The sequence below is a fragment of the Sceloporus occidentalis genome, unplaced genomic scaffold, assembly GCF_023333645.1.
Source record: "Sceloporus occidentalis isolate IW3139 unplaced genomic scaffold, rSceOcc1.0.p SCAF_1, whole genome shotgun sequence".
Lineage (NCBI taxonomy): Eukaryota > Metazoa > Chordata > Lepidosauria > Squamata > Phrynosomatidae > Sceloporus > Sceloporus occidentalis.
The window spans coordinates 315,584,973-315,601,780 of record NW_028316981.1 but is presented as its reverse complement, the minus strand read 5'-3'; the positions used below and the strand labels follow the sequence as shown (position 1 = coordinate 315,601,780).

The 16,808-nt window shown below is 45.2% G+C and overlaps 1 protein-coding gene across 1 annotated transcript in view; it reads right to left on the bottom strand.

Moving 5' to 3' along the window:
• The window catches only part of LOC149324241 (maestro heat-like repeat family member 5), a 64,148-nt gene that overhangs the window by 33,584 nt on the left and 13,756 nt on the right, over window positions 1-16,808 (bottom strand). Inside the window, exons 6-11 of the mRNA XM_089488581.1 lie at window positions 15,156-15,166; window positions 13,843-13,992; window positions 6,419-6,538; window positions 5,555-5,634; window positions 3,658-3,793; window positions 1,403-1,498 (exon numbers count right to left, since the gene is read on the bottom strand). Coding sequence (XP_089344707.1) covers window positions 1,403-1,498; window positions 3,658-3,793; window positions 5,555-5,634; window positions 6,419-6,538; window positions 13,843-13,992; window positions 15,156-15,166 — 593 coding nt within the window. The remainder of the gene's footprint in view (window positions 1-1,402; window positions 1,499-3,657; window positions 3,794-5,554; window positions 5,635-6,418; window positions 6,539-13,842; window positions 13,993-15,155; window positions 15,167-16,808) is intronic.

The following is a 16,808-nucleotide window of genomic DNA, read 5'->3' as shown; positions in this document are numbered from 1 at the left end:
GACCCATTGAGTTTCAAAGCAACTTTCAAAAGAGCTTCAAAGGAGCTTTCTCCAAGTGAGTGTAGAATTGCAGCTCTAAGGAGTTTATCACACGGGAGGAATTTCTCTTAATTTTGAATGAAAAGAAAGTGGGGCCAGAACACATTCACGTAAAGTCGCTAGTTTAGCGAAATTACATGAATGCTCATTGCGTTCAAACTGGCTCCCCATTGCCCAAAAATAGCATGCCATTGCCTGAATTTGCGTGTGGCAGTTTATCATGCAATAATGTGAAACAACATGATTGCGCTCGGACTGACTTCCCATTGCCCGAATTTGCGTGTGGCCGTCTATCACACAATAACGTTAAACCCCATGATTGCGTTCAGATTGCCATTGGATTATAGCTCCAATTTCCCTTGTCTGATAAATTCCTAAGAGTGGTTTAGATAAATTAGGAGAGGATGGATCTATCTGAGGTTTTGGCTAGCGTTCCACAGGAGGAAGCGGTGAATTACAACTCCCATATGCTGGTGGTGGGAACATAGAGTTATACTCCCGCACAATAAGAGGGCATGCATTTGGGGAAGGCTGTTGTTGGCCACTGCGGATAATGGAAGTTGCATGGTCTGCTACTGAATACCATTTGCTGTGGGAGGGAACAGCCATGGACAGTGGTTGACATCATGATGGGAAAAAAGAGAAATCTTGCAGTTAAATTATTAAGGCTTGTCCCAGTCCTTCTTAGCTCTTCCCAAATCCTTGCTGTCTCACACTTTGGATGTAACTCATGGCAAAGCCTAACCTCCCACATCACTGAAAAGACTTCAGAAATGTTTGAATATTAGACGAGAGGGACCACTGTGCAAAAGGCCCTTAAATATTGTTGCTATGTCCCTTCAAATTGTTTCCGATTTATGGAGACCCTAAGGCAAACCTATCATGGGGTTTTCTTGGCAAGATTTTTTTCAGAGGAGGTTTTCCATTGTCATCCTCGGAGGCTGAGAGCATGTGACTTTCCCAAGGTCACCCAGTGGATTTCATGGTCAAGTGCTTAATCAAACCCTGGTCTCCCGAGTCGTAGTCCAACACTCAAACCACAGTGGGACACTGGCTCTACAAATATCATTGAGCCTAATGTTAGACTTGATCTTAGTCTAGCCGGTGTGTAACTGGAATATTGTTTGGGGCACTGGTTTCAACAAAGCTGGCAAACATTAATTTTGTGGACCAGAAGTCCCCAGTGGCCATTGCTAGTTGGGGGTTTCTGAGAGCTGTAGTCCAACAAAGTAAATGTTCCAAACTCTGTCCTTGAGCCACATTGGAGCTTCCCAGAGAACTGCTGGGACTGATGTCTCATGCGTGCAATTATTTTAAAAGGAAATCCTCCATGGCTGTCCCTTTCCTTCAGTTGCTCCCTTACTATTAAAATATCCTGCAGCGACTCCAAACTTGGAACCTCATTCAGCAGGCCGATGAGCATGTTTTGGCAGGCATTGATGGTCTGTTGATAAAATTCCTGGAAGGAGAAGGAAAAAAGGAGTTGCAGTCAATAGACCTTCATCGACTGCAGACTTGGGACTTGCCTACAGGAGGGGAAAAACCTGATACGCCCCCTCCAAATCTGGCATGATCAGCTGTTGACTTGTGAGGAGAGGAAGAGGGTGACTTAGGTGACTAGCAGTGGCCCATCATGGCTGCAAATGCAGCTGAAGGGAAGAGAAACAAAGTCTCCTGTCCAGAGAGAGGGAGACCTTCTTTCTCATCCTCCCACAGTCAAGATGGACAACTTCTTGATATATTCAGTCACCTACTTGCCCCAGCAGCCTGGCTAGTAAACAGCTACAGGACAACCCACCACAGAACTTGACAGCTGCTGGGCAGGGGAAGATTGCATCTGTGGAGTGGCATTCCATACCTCCCCATGTGAGCTGGCCCAGGTTCTGAGATCACCAGGAGAGGTCCTTCTTTCAGTCCCACCACTATCACAAGCACGGTTGGTGGGGATGTGAGAGAGGATCTTCTTGGTGGCTGCCCCCAAACTCTGGAACACCCTTGCCGCTGTGAGAGGCGGGTTTGGATAGTGTGCAAGGGACTAGTGAATATCCACTTGCACACTCTCCCAAAGAAGATACGGTTGGCTCTCCACATTTGCAGTTTTGCCTTTTGCAGATTTGATTATTCCAGATTTGATTAATATGTTCCCTCTACAATTGCTAGGTCCTCCAGCACAACTCTGCCAGAAGTTGACCATATAGTCATACTGGAAAACCTAGAGATTCCTAGGGAAAACACTTCTCTAGGCATTTGTAGGTCCTCCAGTGAAATTCTGTGGTGAACTGCTGCTGGATGTTGGCCACAGGGTTGCACTTGAGGAACTCTAGAGATTCTTAGAAAGGAGCCTTCTTAAGTTAAAAAAAGTTTTTTTATTTGCATTTTTTTCACTTTCACGGGGGTCCTGTGCCTCCAACTTCAGCAAATGTGAAGAGGCCACTGTTTATGCATGTGTAACTCTTGAGTTTTGCATGCATGTGTAACCAACAGGATCCCAGCCTTCATTTTACCTCCTACTCCTGTTTAGTGAGGGCTGGGGAAACCACTCTAGGCTTTATTCCAAAATTTACAGGGGTTATCCCTAAAATAGGTTCAACAGCTTGTATAACTCCTTTAAACTCTGGAATAAATCCCAGGTGGGATTCAGCTGTCTCCTTAAAGGAGAACCACCAGACACCACTACTGGGGCCTATCTGGCCTGAGGTGAAGGGAACAGATCTGTCTCTACTTGTGGGGAATTCTGCTTGGTGGCCCATGTGGGTAGCTTGGCTGCCACCTCCCCAATCATCCAGCTTTGCCACTCTCTTTGTTGTCTCTTGTCCCATCACTGAAAAGATTAGCTGAGGTCCCTGCTTAACCTGGCTCTATTGTTTTGGTGAGTGGTGAAGAAAAATTTTGAAGTACAAATAGAAAAATTTTGAAGTACAAATAGGAAAAGGAAGTACAAATAGAATCTGAAGGTGCTTATAAGCTCAAAGAAGAGCAGCCCTTACAGCAAAGGAAAATATTTTCCCTGTTGCACATAAACAAAATGAGAATAGGATAGAGCAGCATAGTGTGTGCAGATGTAGAGCTTGTCTACATTGCTAAAACATTTCTCATTTGAACAGAATAGACTGTGATCCAGCCACATGCAATTCAGAGGAAACTGGAGTTTTTGCAGGAGCGGGGGGGGGGGGGGGAATGCTATAAACACAGCTGAAAAAGGATTCACAGTTTTTACCAGAGTATCCAAGAGTACCTGCGAGGATGCACATTAATGAACATGTGGCCATCTGCTTTGCATTAATTCACATGGCTGCACATTTTTGACAAGGCGAATAGATGTGAAGACAATTAAGCATTGATTGAGTGCAAAAATCCACAAGATTTGGCATAATACATTTATGTGTAGACTAGACAGTAGTTGATCAAGTGAGTATGGCTTGTGCCAATGACCCAGGTGGCTCATGGACCTACCCAGGTGGGTGCCTCTCCACTCCATGTGCCACCACTTCCTGATGGGCCTCAGCATCCCCTCCATCACTACAGCCTTTAATATGGCTCTAGTTCCAGGCCAATAAAACTATGCCACTGTCTGCCTTCTGCTTCATTGAGGCTCTGTGAGTTGGGAGACTGAATCACCTGGCTTTGGATCAGGTGGATTGGGTTCACTGCCCTCAGCTTTGACACCTGCACAGAAGGCAGAGAGAAGACTTTCTTGACGCTCTTGTTCACTAGCTCAGACCTCACCTCCGACTCCAGCGGTGGCTTCAAGGGACTGAAGAGAAGGAAACAGAAATGAGGAAGGGAAGAAAATGAACTGAACTCATTCGTGGTGGGGAATCTATCCCAAGGAGAAATGTTGTGGTTTTTTAGTGGTGGAAGAAAGCCTGCTCTCATTATGTTCTCAGAGACAGCATCACCACAACATACTCAAGGATCTGAGTTGCTGCATTGGAAAGGTTCCATGGCTACAAGGATCTAATTGCTATGGCACAGTAGACTGCTGTGATGATATGGGTTCTCATTCTCCAAATACAGTGGCGCACCCTTATCTACAGAGGATACATTCCAAGACCCTCAGTGGATACCTGAAAACATAGATAGTAGCGAACTCTATATTAGTAATGTTCTCAGATCATGGTTGACAGTGAATAACTGAAATCACAAAGAATGAAAGCACAGAGAAGCAGGGGAAAGGGAGTGAGAGCTATGCAATATTTTTGGACCATGGTTGATTGTGGGTGACTGTAACCATGGAAAGCCAAACCATGAATAAGGGTGTATTACCATTTTCAACATTTCAGAACAAGGTACAGTAGCAAAATTGCACGCCTTCACTCTTATTGGTAGTTCCACTTAGAATAGATCCGGCGAATCAATGGAATTTATAATGCTGACTCGGTGGTTGATTCTATGGGTCTACTCTAGTTAGGAATACCAATAGAATTCAGGCCTATTTCTTGCTGTGATTCAGAATCCAAATGCATTTCTATATCATCAAGGCCTTAGGATCTGATTGTTAACAAGAGAAGCACTTATTATGGTATTGTGCTCTTTGAATTTTTGTTATAATGTAATATTTCAATTGGTTTTAATTCTTTTATTAATTTAATACTTTTAAACTTGTAACCTTTGTATGTTTTTAACTACATGTGTTTTTATTGTAATTTTCATCTTTTGTAAGGTGCATTGGGTCCCAGCCGGGGGGAAAGGTAGGGTATAAATAATGTGATGGATAGATGCATAAGGAGGAAAATAGGTATGTTGATAACAAATACAAGTGTATGGTATGGTGAACAGGATAACAGTAAAAGTCGACAGCCTTCTCCTGTGTATGCTACTCTAGTTTATGTGTCATGGGGCTAGGAATGGAAAGTACAGTCGGCCTGCCCCATATGCATGCTTCCCATACGTGGACTTGAAGTCATGTGGACGGGAAGCACCATTTAGATGAATGGGTGCATGCCTGTGCCACACACACAGTGTAGCACACGGGAGCACACCCCATTCAACTAAATGGGGCTTAAGCATGCATGGAATTTATTTTATGCCGTGTGTGTGTGTGTGTGTGCAGAATTATTAGTCAATGCAGAAATATTAGTTTCATGCAGAAAGAGATGTTTTCTGGGCAAAAAATGCTGTTTTCTGGGCAAAACTATCATGCGAATCTTGCATAGAATAAGTCCTAAATTGTGAATAGCTTTGAAAACTGTGTAGTTTTCAAAGATTTTCTCTCAGCAGGAAGAAAATTATGCATTGTTACCTTCAAGAAGAAACTTAGCAAAGAATTACATGCCTAATGGAGGCCTAGATGGACTCATTTAGTTTCAATAGAGAGAAGGTCTTTCTCAGCTTTGGTTTTCTATTGAGATTAGATGGGTTTTGCACTGTTGGATCATTTCACCATCAAATGAAGATTCAGTAGCATTTCTAACTGTAGTATATATATGTGTGCATGTGTCTGTCTGTGTGCATGCTCTGTAAGCTGCTTTGGAGGGTTTGGGAAAGAAAGAACAAGCAAAATCAAAGTACGTACGTCATACAAGTGATTGTGACCATGGCCTGGTGAATGATCGGAACGGAGAATGACACCTGCGGTTCTTCTTCAAGAACTTCCTATTGTGGGGAAACACAGTAAAGCAGAATTCCAGAAAGATCATAAATATCTTAGCTAGACCTGATTTCTGTTCATTCACTTCTTCATTCATTCCATCCCACCTCATCCCATCCTGTATGATGGCTGCCTTACTTACAGTAAAATTAGTTGGACAATTTAAACTGTAGGACACTTTACAACTATAATATTTAAAACATTAAGAAACAATTTAAACCTTCTTAAAACATGTTAAGCAAGTGGTATCCAAATCTTATAACTGTACAATGTATATATAGTCCTGAGAGCCAACATGGTGTAGTGGTTTGAGTGTAGGACTAGGACTCTGGAGATCTGGGTTCGATTCCTCGCTTGGCCATGAAAACCCACTGGGTGGCTTTGGGTGAGTCACACACTCTCAGCTCCAGAAAACCCCACAATCGGTTTGCCTTAGGGTCTCCATAGGTTGAAAATTCCTTGAAGGCACATAGCAGCAGCAGCAACAACAACAACAAAAAACATCCTTGGTGCTCTCTTCTTTTTGCCCCAATTGGATTAATAGTAATAACCAGCATTTATAAACCTGGTGTACCCTTGACTTCAATCTATCCATATTCCCAAAGACCATCTACACTAACATCCCCAATCCTGGCCTGGTTTTGCTGTGTTAATTCAGCCATAATCAAGCAAATATTAGGTAGATCCCTGACAGCTACTTAGAGTAACAGAGGCTCAAGTCTTAAAATTCAGCAGACTATAGAGTATTACTTGTGGGTTTTTTTAAAGGAAAATTACTTTATTACTTACTATGATGCATACAACCAGCTCTGATTTATGGGGGAAATGGATATCGAATTTCTTGGTGAGTTGAAGTGCTTTGCTTATCATAATGACAGCCCTCATGAAGGTTTTCTTCATTATCTCATCCTGAAAGAAGAGGGAAGGTGAAGACAAAGTGTGGTGAATCACATAAAGAGGAAAGAGTAATAATGGGGTGGAGGCAGAATTGGAGTTGTAAGAAAATAAATAATGGAATACATTCATACCGACTTATCGTCAATATTCAAGTATTTAAACTACTGGTTATCTCCAAATACACTATGTAACTAGCTCTTTTTCATGTCTTGCTGTTCATATTTTCTCTTTCTTTCTCTTCATTTTACATACATACATCTGCTGACCCTGAAGGAGCCTGAAGGGATGCCTGCTGCAGCCAGAAAGCCAACATTCCACCTGAGGCTTCACAGCCGACAGAGGCCAGCGGACATTGTGTTGTGTTGTGTTGTTGCTGCCACTGTGCCTCCAGGGCATTAGTTTGTTGAGTCAACCCTGCGCAACTGCGTAGCCTGGAGGACGCCGGCCCGGACCATCTGCAGCGCCGCGGGAGCCAGGAACAACAGCTGGGGAAAGGGCGAGGAGGGGCGTGACCAGGTGAGAGCGGCACGCTATATAGCTGGCTCACCGGTGCCCTCCCTGTCCCGCCCCCAACAGAGGCCAGCGGACATTGTGCTGTGTTGTTGCTGCCACTGCGCCTCCAGGGCCTTGGTTTGTTTAGTCGACCCTGCGCAACTGCGCCGCCTGGAGGACGCCGGCCCGGACCATCTGCAGCGCTGCGGGAGCCAGGAACAACAGCTGGGGATAGGGCGAGGAGGGGCGTGACCAGGTGAGAGCGGCCCGCTATACAGCCGGCTCACCGGTGCCCTCCCCGTCCCGCCCCCAACAGAGGCCAGCAGACATTGTGTTGTGTTGTTGCTGCCACTGCGCCTCCAGGGCCTTGGTTTGTTGAGTTGACCCTGTGCAGCTGCGCAGCCTGGAGGATGCCGGCCTGGACCATCTGCAGCACAGCAGCTGCGCAATTGCGCAGCTGTGTAGTGGGAATAAGGGGTTGGGGTATTGCTAGCTGAGCCATAGCAGCAGGGGAATGACGTTGTTGTTAGTCTTCCTCTGCCTTGGCTCTTTGATGTCATTAGGGGGAGAGATAATGGACATGGGGTGCGGTTTGCATGGGGAGGTGGTTGGTAACTGTGATGTTGTAATTGGAGCTTCTATTGGAGTAGTGTGGGGCAGGGGGAGATATGGCGGTAGGAGCATGGAAGTACAACAGAAAGGAAGGCGAGATCGATGTTTGATATCTATCTCTCCTTCCATCCACTCTCCTAACCAAAGAGAACTGAGAGTCAGTCCAACTGTACCACAAACCCTGTCTCTGCTCCTGTGCAATGCCAGGTCTGTTAGGAATAAGACCCACATAATCCACGACCTCATTCAAGATAAGAACTGTGACCTGGCTTGCATTACTGAGACCTGGCTTGGACCTGAGAGCGAAGCAGTGTGGGCACAGGCCCTTTCAGCCGGGTACTCAGTTAAGGACCAGATCAGGTTAGGTGGGCGGGGGCGGGCGGGCAGTGTTGCCTTGGTCTATAAGAACACCCTTCCCTTAACCAGGAACCATGTCTGGAAAACTGACTTCATCGAGTGTATTTACCTGACCCTGAAGGCCAGGGACAGACTGGGGATTCTGTTGGTCTACCGTCCACCCCGTACGCTAACAGACTCCCTAGCCGAGCTGACACAACTGGTCTCGGAACTGGTGTTGGAGTCCCCTAGGCTTCTTGTACTGGGGGACCTCAACATCCCTTTCGAGGCCAGTCAAGGTCCAACAGGTGCGGCTCAGGAGTTCATGGCTACCATGACTGCCATGGGCCTGTCCCAATTGGTCTCAGGGCCCATGCATTGCGCTGGTAATACTCTCGATGTCATCTTTAATACGGACATGGATACTCCGTGGGCAGAGGTCTCTAATATCTCTGCCCTATCATGGACGGACCATTTCCTGGTCGAGGCTCGAATCAAGGCTTCTACCCAAATCCCCCCCGGGGGTGGAGGACCTATTAGGATGGTCCACCCTCGAAGGCTGATGGAACCCAAAAGGATCCAAGAAGCTCTAGAGGGCAATATGGTTGGAACTGACAGCGACTCTGTTGATGCCCTGACTAACATCTGGGACAGAGGTCTCTCCAGGGCTATACATAGTATCACTCTCAAGCGTCCTTTCTGGCCTGCTTCCAACAAACAACCCTGGTACATGGAAGATCTCAGGGAAAGGAAGTGGGCCGTGCAACGACTAGAGAGCAACTGGCGAAGACACCAGCACTTAGCCGACAAGACACTCCTTGAATCTCTTTTGAAGGCTTACGGAGTGGCAATAAGTGCAGCAAAACATTCGTTTTATGCTGCACGTATTGCGTTCGCGGAGTCGAGTCCGGCAGAGCTGTTCAGGGTAGTGAGGGAGCTGACACAACTGCCCCCCTCCCTGAACCCTATTTTAGAACCATCTAAAGCCTGCTGCGACGAATTTAACAACTTCTTCGCGGATAAAATCGCTCGGCTAAGGGCTGATCTCGACGCCAGTATTTCTTCAGATCCTATAAGAGAGGCTTCCAGAGCTTCCGTGGAGTCCATTAAACTGGATCACTTTGAGTTTGTGAGTACCGAGGAAGTGGACAAGATTCTCCGAGGTGTTAGGAAGACAACATGCTCTCTCGATCCCTGTCCTTCATGGCTGGCGGCCCAGGGGGGAACGGCGGTAACTTCTATGTTACGCCGTATAATTAATTCATCCTTCAGGGAGGGGCATTTTCCATCTAGCTTAAAATCAGCAGTAGTAAAACCTCTGCTAAAAAAGCCCTCCCTGGACCCCCTGATTCGGAATAACTATCGGCCTGTGTCACTGCTGCCTTTTCTGGGGATGGTAATCGAGAGAGTAGTTGCTTTCCAGCTTCAGGGGATCTTGAAAGAAACAGTTTTTCTAGACCCATTTCAAACTGGCTTCCAGGCGGGCTATGGAGTTGAGACTGCCATGGTCGCCTTAGTCGATGATCTCCGTCTGGGCATGGACAGGGGAAGCGTGTCCCTGTTAGTGCTTTTGAACATCTCAGCGGCTTTTGATACCATTGACCATGGTATGCTTCTGGAACGCCTGAGGGAGTTAGGTATCGGGGGCACTGCGCTCCAGTGGTTCCGTTCCTACCTCTCGGGTAGATTCCAGATGGTGCAGCTGGGGGACGTTTGCTCCAATAAGAGGGAACTTACATCTGGTGTCCCTCAGGGAGCTATTCTGTCCCCCATGCTATTCAACATTTACATGAAACCGCTGGGAGAGATCATCCGGAGACACGGGGCACGTTGTTATCAGTACGCTGATGACACCCAAATATGTTTTTCTGTGTCTCCGACTGATGCAGTGACTAGGGATGGCATCTCTCCTCTAAATGCCTGCTTGGAGTTGGTAATGGGCTGGATGAGGAAAAACAAACTCAGTTTGAATCCAGAGAAAACGGAAGTACTAGTGATAGGCACTCCAGGTCCGGGTGGTGAAATTTGCCCACCTGTCCTGAATGGGGTCACGCTCCCCCTGAAGGACTCAGTTTGCAGTTTGGGGGTGCTTTTGGACTTGTCGCTCCAGTTGACTTTGCAAGTGGATGCGATGGTCAGAAGCACCTGTTACCAGCTTCAGCTGATACGCCAGCTGCGACCCTACCTTGGCTGGGGGGACCTTGAAACAGTGGTACATGCTTTGGTAACCTCTCAGTTGGATTTCTGTAATGCGCTCTACATGGGGCAACCCTTGTACCAAACCCAGAAGCTTCAGCTAGTGCAGAATATGGCAGCAAGGTTGGTCACTGGATGTTCCAGGGCTGACCATATAACACCGGTTTTGCAAGATCTCCATTGGCTGCCTGTTCGCTTCCGGGCACAATACAAGGTGTTGGTTATAACCTATAAAGCCCTAAATGGCTTGGGCCCAGGTTACTTGGAGGACCGCTTCTCCCCATATAATCCACCCCGCACACTCAGGTCAGCTGGGAAGAATTTGCTGAGGATCCCGATGGCGAAATATGTGTCAACCTCGCAAAGGGCCTTTTCCATCTCAGCCCCTAGGATCTGGAACATCCTTCCCGATGAGCTCCACTCCACCACCAACCTGGATCTCTTTAAAAAGAGACTCAAGACCTTCTTGTTTCGGCAAGCCGTTCCTTGATATCATGTGACTCCCCCCAGTTAGCTTGGATTTGATGTAATGGTTTTAATTTGTATAACTGTAATGTTTTTATTGAAGTTTTATTTATGTATTGCAATTTTTATTCTGTATTATCTACTCTGTCATTGCAATTTTTATCTGTACACCGCTTTGATCACTGCGGAAAAGCGGTTTATGAATAAAACTTATTATTATTATTATTATTATTATTATTATTCCTACTCACGTACATATCCTTGCACTTTTTGAGATAATGATACAAGGACTTCAGCAACTGCACATAGCATCACGCCAGGTCCTAACCCCAGAGTTTGAGAAACAGTTGTTGTTGTTTTTTAATACATCTCCCAGGATCTCTTAACCAACATGGTTACTCTGGCTGAGGGATTCTCAGAGCCTGAGTCCCAAAACTAACTTAACCAAGTTCTCTTTAATCCAAATCCTGAGTATGGGGCTATCTTGCCCCTAGAATACTCCTTGTATGGAAATTTCTAGCATCATCTGGTCAGGACTTGGATGGGGACACAAGCCAGGGACTCATTTCCACTACAGAGATGATGATGATGATGATGATGATGATGATGATGATGATACTAATACTAATCTTTCCCACCTCAAGATAGGGTAAAACATGCTAAAAAACAAAACTATTTAAAAAAGAAAAGAAAAAGAAAGAAAACACATAAAACCAACAGCTAAAATACAATACTATAAAACCATTAAAATACACTCACATGAGTACATTCTTTAAAATATTTAAAAGTCATGATTTAAAATTGACTGGGTAAAGATGTGTCTTTAACATTGTCTTTTAAGGATTATATTTGTGTCTTTACTATGTCTTTATAGCATAAGGGGTGCATCTACACTGCAGAATTAATGCAGTTTGACACCACTTTAGCTGTCATGGCTCCATCCTATGGAATCCTGGTTTTTGCAGTGACACCAAGCTCTCTGACAGATAAGACTAAATATCTCACAAAAGTACAAATCCTAGACTTCCATTGCATGGAGCCATGGCAGTTAAAGCAGTGTCAAACTGCATTAATTCTGCGGTGTAGATACAGCCTATGTTTCCAACTTAATTGCCATGGAATGTCAGGTTTTTATTCTGGTAAGGTATTACCATTCTCTAGCTAAGAATTCTGACTATCCTTCCCCAAATGGCAAATGAGATTCCATAGGATGTTGCAATGGCAATTAAAGTGGGATCATAATGTTATAATTATGTAGTGTGCAAGGGCCACTGGAATGGAGGTTTTTAAACAGAGGCTGGATGGGCATAGAATCATAGAATCATAGAATCGTAGAGTTGGAAGAGACCACTAGGGCCATCCAGTCCAACCCCCTGCCATGCAGGAAATCCAAATCAAAGCATCCCTGACAGATGGCCATCCAGCCTCTGTTTAAAGACCTCCAAGGAAGGAGACTCTATCACCTTCCGAGGAAGTGCATTCCACTGCCGAACAGCCCTTACTGTCAGGAAGTTCCTCCTAATGTTCAGGTGGAATCTCTTTTCCTGTAGCTTGCATCCATTGTTCCGGGTCCTGTTCTCTGGAGCAGCAGAAAACAAGCTTGCTCCCTCTTCAATATGACATCCTTTCAAATATTTAAACAGGGCTATCATATCACCTCTTAACCTTCTTTTCTCCAGGTTAAACATCCCCAGCTCCCTAAGTCGTTCCTCATAGGGCAAGGTTTCCAGACCCTTCACCATTTTTGTCACCCTCCTTTGGACACGCTCCAGTTTCTCAATGTCCTTTCTGAATTGTGGTGCCCAGAACTGGACACAATATTCTAGGTGGGGCCTGACCAAAGCAGAATACAGTGGCACTATTACTTCTCTTGATCTAGACACTATACTTCTATTGATGCAGCCTAAAATAGCATTGGCCTTTTTAGCTGCCGCATCACACTGTTCACTCATGTTCAACTTGTGGTCTACTTGGACTCCTAGATCCCTTTCACACGTAGTTTCATTCAGCCAGGTGTCACCCATCCTATATCTGTGCATTTTATTTTTCTGCCCTAAGTGCAGTAACTTACATTTCTCTGTGTTGAATTTCATTTTGTTAGCTTTGGCCCAGCTTTCTAGTCTATTCAGGTCATTTTGAATCTTGATCCTGTCCTCTGGGGTATTAGCTATTCCCCCTAATTTGGTGTCATCTGCAAATTTGATAAGTATGCTCCCAATTCTGTCATCCAGGTCATTCATAAAGATGTTGAATAGCAACAGAGCTTGAATAGCTCTGTTGGGGGCGCTTTGGTTGCATGTTCCTGCATGGCAGAAAATGGTTGAACTGGATCTCTTCCAACTCTATGACTCTAAGGGGTCATTCTCACTGGCAGGATGAATCGCTTCATGATTTCAAAAGACCCCTAGTTCTCATTATGAAAGGGTTTTTTCCCCTTACCCTGTGTGATTGGGGCTTTTTTTAGGCGATTGTGGTTCCCACTGGCAGCACTGCTTTAAACTCCCCTGTCAATCATCTGACGTAAGCCCGGCTTGGAAATTGGGGGGGGGGGTTGGAGGGTGAGAGAGTGTGATAAGGAGGATGGCAATGGAGCAAGGCAAGGTGGAGGAGAGCGGAAAAGAGGAGGAGGAGGAGATGGAAGCAAGGCTGGGAAGGAAGCTTGGGGCCAGGGAAGGATATCGCCCGGCCGGGAAGGGAGACGAGGAGGATGGAAATGGAGGGAACCAGGACCCAAGGAGGCTGGTCAGAAGGAGGACAGGGCATCTTTTCTTCTTTTTTTGTAAATACAATTAAGCGCTTAAGCGACAGAGTGGTTTAGCACCTTTGCAAGTAGCTGCTAAACCATTCTGTTGCTTAAGCACTTAGTTTTATTTATTTATTTTTAAAAAGGAACCAAACATCACACCAATAATGACAAGACAGCAGTTGGGGGGGGGGGATGACATCTCCCCCAAAATGGGGAGGGATGGTAAAGACCCCTCTGCCATCAGTCCCTCCCCTCGACAAGCTTTGGAATCGCGTTTTTTCAAAAGAACCTCTTTTTAGCTGGTGTCTGGAAAAAACGGTTCTTTTGCCTTTGCCTCGCTTCATCATGACAAATTCAATCACATCGCAACAGGAACCAGTTTCAAATGGGAACTGGGGCATTTAATTCGCTCAGCAATCCAATCCTTATTATAGTGGGAATGGGGCCAAAGAAGGAACATGAACAGTACCTTGTTGTTGCCACGATAATGATAGAGGATCTCCGCCACCATGAAATCGACTAAAGCCAGCATGTCTTCTGGTTTTGCACCCATGGCCGCTTGCCCATAGCACAAAATCAAGGTGGTACAAATATGCCTCTCTGAGATATTCTTTATCTCCTGGAGTGAAGGGGAGAAAACTATGTATGTGGGCATCGAAAGCAAATTGGGAGGGGGGGGGAACAGCATTTGACTGAATATGGAACATCTTTAACAGCTCTCCCAATCTTTGTTCCCAAAGCAGAGCTTGGAAAAGCTCTCCCTTTATTTTTGAATTTTAAAATTATGACCTGCTGTGCATCGCCTGAGGGGCCCTGATGGATACATAAATGTTATCAATAAATAATTAAATAAATATCTTCCCCAGCAAACTTGACCACTTTTGGGGAACTATAATTTTTCCATAGGGGAAAAAAAAAAGCAAATCTTACAATTCTTTTGGGGATTACACCTCTTAGGATTCCTCAGCCATGATGGTCATTGCAAGATTATGGCTGTTGTAGTCCAAAAGCAATTCCTCCTTCCCTCCCCAGCTCTAGCCAATGTCAATAGCTTTATTTCAGGCAAAGACCAGGAAATCACAAACAAACATTACAGATATAATTGCTCTGGTGGCAAGTGGCAATGTTCAGGAAATTCATATTTAAAAGTCACACACAGAGTGTTTGGACGGGACCTTTCCCAAGCGTTTGATGTACATGTGTGTCCATCAAAGACAGTGCCCATATGTGAGTGGCTATGGGGGTTTCATTGTAAATTCTTCTTAAACATGATGTCCCAGCAGATTTGGGACTCATGGAAAAAAGGATGTACATCTATGGATATACAATGATAAATACAAAGCACTCTTCTGCAGACCAAGAGATCCTGGAAAGAGATGTTCTGTCCAACATGGAAGGATTGGTGGATGGAGGCTTCCATGTCAGTGGAGGCATGAAGCCATTTGGGTTTACTCAGAACTCTAAAGGCACTATCCACAATGCTGAATCCTATCCCCAAAATATGTTCAGCTCCTTGTAGAGCTGTTTTAAAGTTTGGACTATAACCCAGAATGGTTTCACTGACATAGGATATACCAGCTGCAACTGCATAAAAGACCTCTAAATGTTTAGCTTGTTGTTGGGTGCCTCATAGGGGCTATGCATGTCAGCAACTCATCTGAGCCCTGTAGCCAATGCTGGCATATGGCAGAGTAAACTGGCAAATTCAGAAACGTGGTTCTCAGTCCTCAGTTGAGATAACAGCAGCTGGATGTCTTCCAGGAACTGAAGAAATGCAGGAACCTCCGGGGACTCTCAGCAACCAATGCCAGGCTTCAGCTGATAAACGACCAGACAAGCCAAGTCTCCCAAAGTGCTTTATTTACAGTGCTATAATACAGATCACAAACGAATACCAACTCCTCACTACAACCCACAAAGCAATCACTGGAAGCTCCTGAGTTTATATAGCCTTCAGACCATGCGGTCTCCCAAACTCAGCTACTTCCTGTCCCACAGTGCAAAGTGTCCCACTGTGCAATACAGCTAGATGTTTCATCATCCAGGCATAGATGCACACAGGCATCAGAGTGTCCTTGAGGCTATGAACATCAGCTGTGCTTGATCAGCCTTGTCCTTCCAGTGCTGGATGCTCATGGTCAGACACACACACATCTAAGCATTTCCCAGTGTGCTGACTTTAACCCCTGACAATGCAGACCGGTCATTAAGGCCAGCCTGGGGGCGGAGTCAGGGCATGGCATCCACATGACTCTGTCCCATGGCGGCATGATGCTGCACACTGCACCACATGGCACGTAATGTCATGGTGCTCCTCTGACGCTGCATCCACATGATGCAACTCCTTTTTGTGCCCTGGAAAGGTTAGACTGGGGCCGCAGCGTGCAGTTGTCATGGTCCCGATCTGGCGAAGATGGAAGTGGCTGCAGGCTGCCCCTTCATGGGTGGTCTGCAAAACCCCCAAGTTGTTTCCAGATTACGGTAACCCTATCATGGGGTTTTCTTGGCAAACCCAAATGATGAAAACCAAACAGGGATAGGAATGATGCTTGAAAATATTTGGAAAAAATAGTCAAATACTGTTTGTAGGGGTGTCATTTTGAAGATGGAGCAGGCTGGTTTCCTGCTGCTCCAGAGACTATGGAGATTATCACACAGAGATGGGATAAGGATGAGATCAAACCCCCCCCCCCCATCCTTATCGTGTCTTTGACTGTGATCCCACGAAAGGCTTTCAGATTGCAGTCATTGAAGTGGCATCACATTAATAACTCCTGTTACTGGAAAATGGCGGGCAATTGCACTTCAATGATAGGACAATGACAGGATCTGTGTGATGTTGTCTGAAAGTCTTTCGCATGATTGCAATCAATCGCGCTTTGTGGACAGAATGATGATGGATTAAACGTGACATTGTATGAAAATCTTCTCACGATCTTGCTATAAGACTCGGAAAAAGAAAGGACAAAGACGTTTCGTCCTCCATCTGATAATCTCCTAGGACACAGAGGAATGGAATCAAACTGCAGGGAAAGAGATTCCACCTAAACATTAAGGGGAACTTCTTGATGGTAAGAGCTCTTCAACAATGGAACGCTCTCACTTGGAGAGTGATGCAGTCTCCTTCTTTGGAGGTTTTAAACTGAGGCTAGATAGCTATCTGTTGGGCATGCTTTGATTGTGAGTTCCTGCATGGCAGACTGAATGGCCCTTGGGGTCTCTTCCAACTTTATGATTCAATGAATTTGTGTTTTTTTAAAAAAAAAACTGACAAGAGGAATTGTGGATTTATGAGGTTTTGACATGTATTTGCCACAAAATTATTGTGTGGCTGTTTTGCACAAAAAACAGCATTTTTCTGTGCAGAACATAATATTTCTAATGCTACTTTTTCAGCTCTCTCTTTCTCTGCTAATTTCCTTCAATTATAAAAGT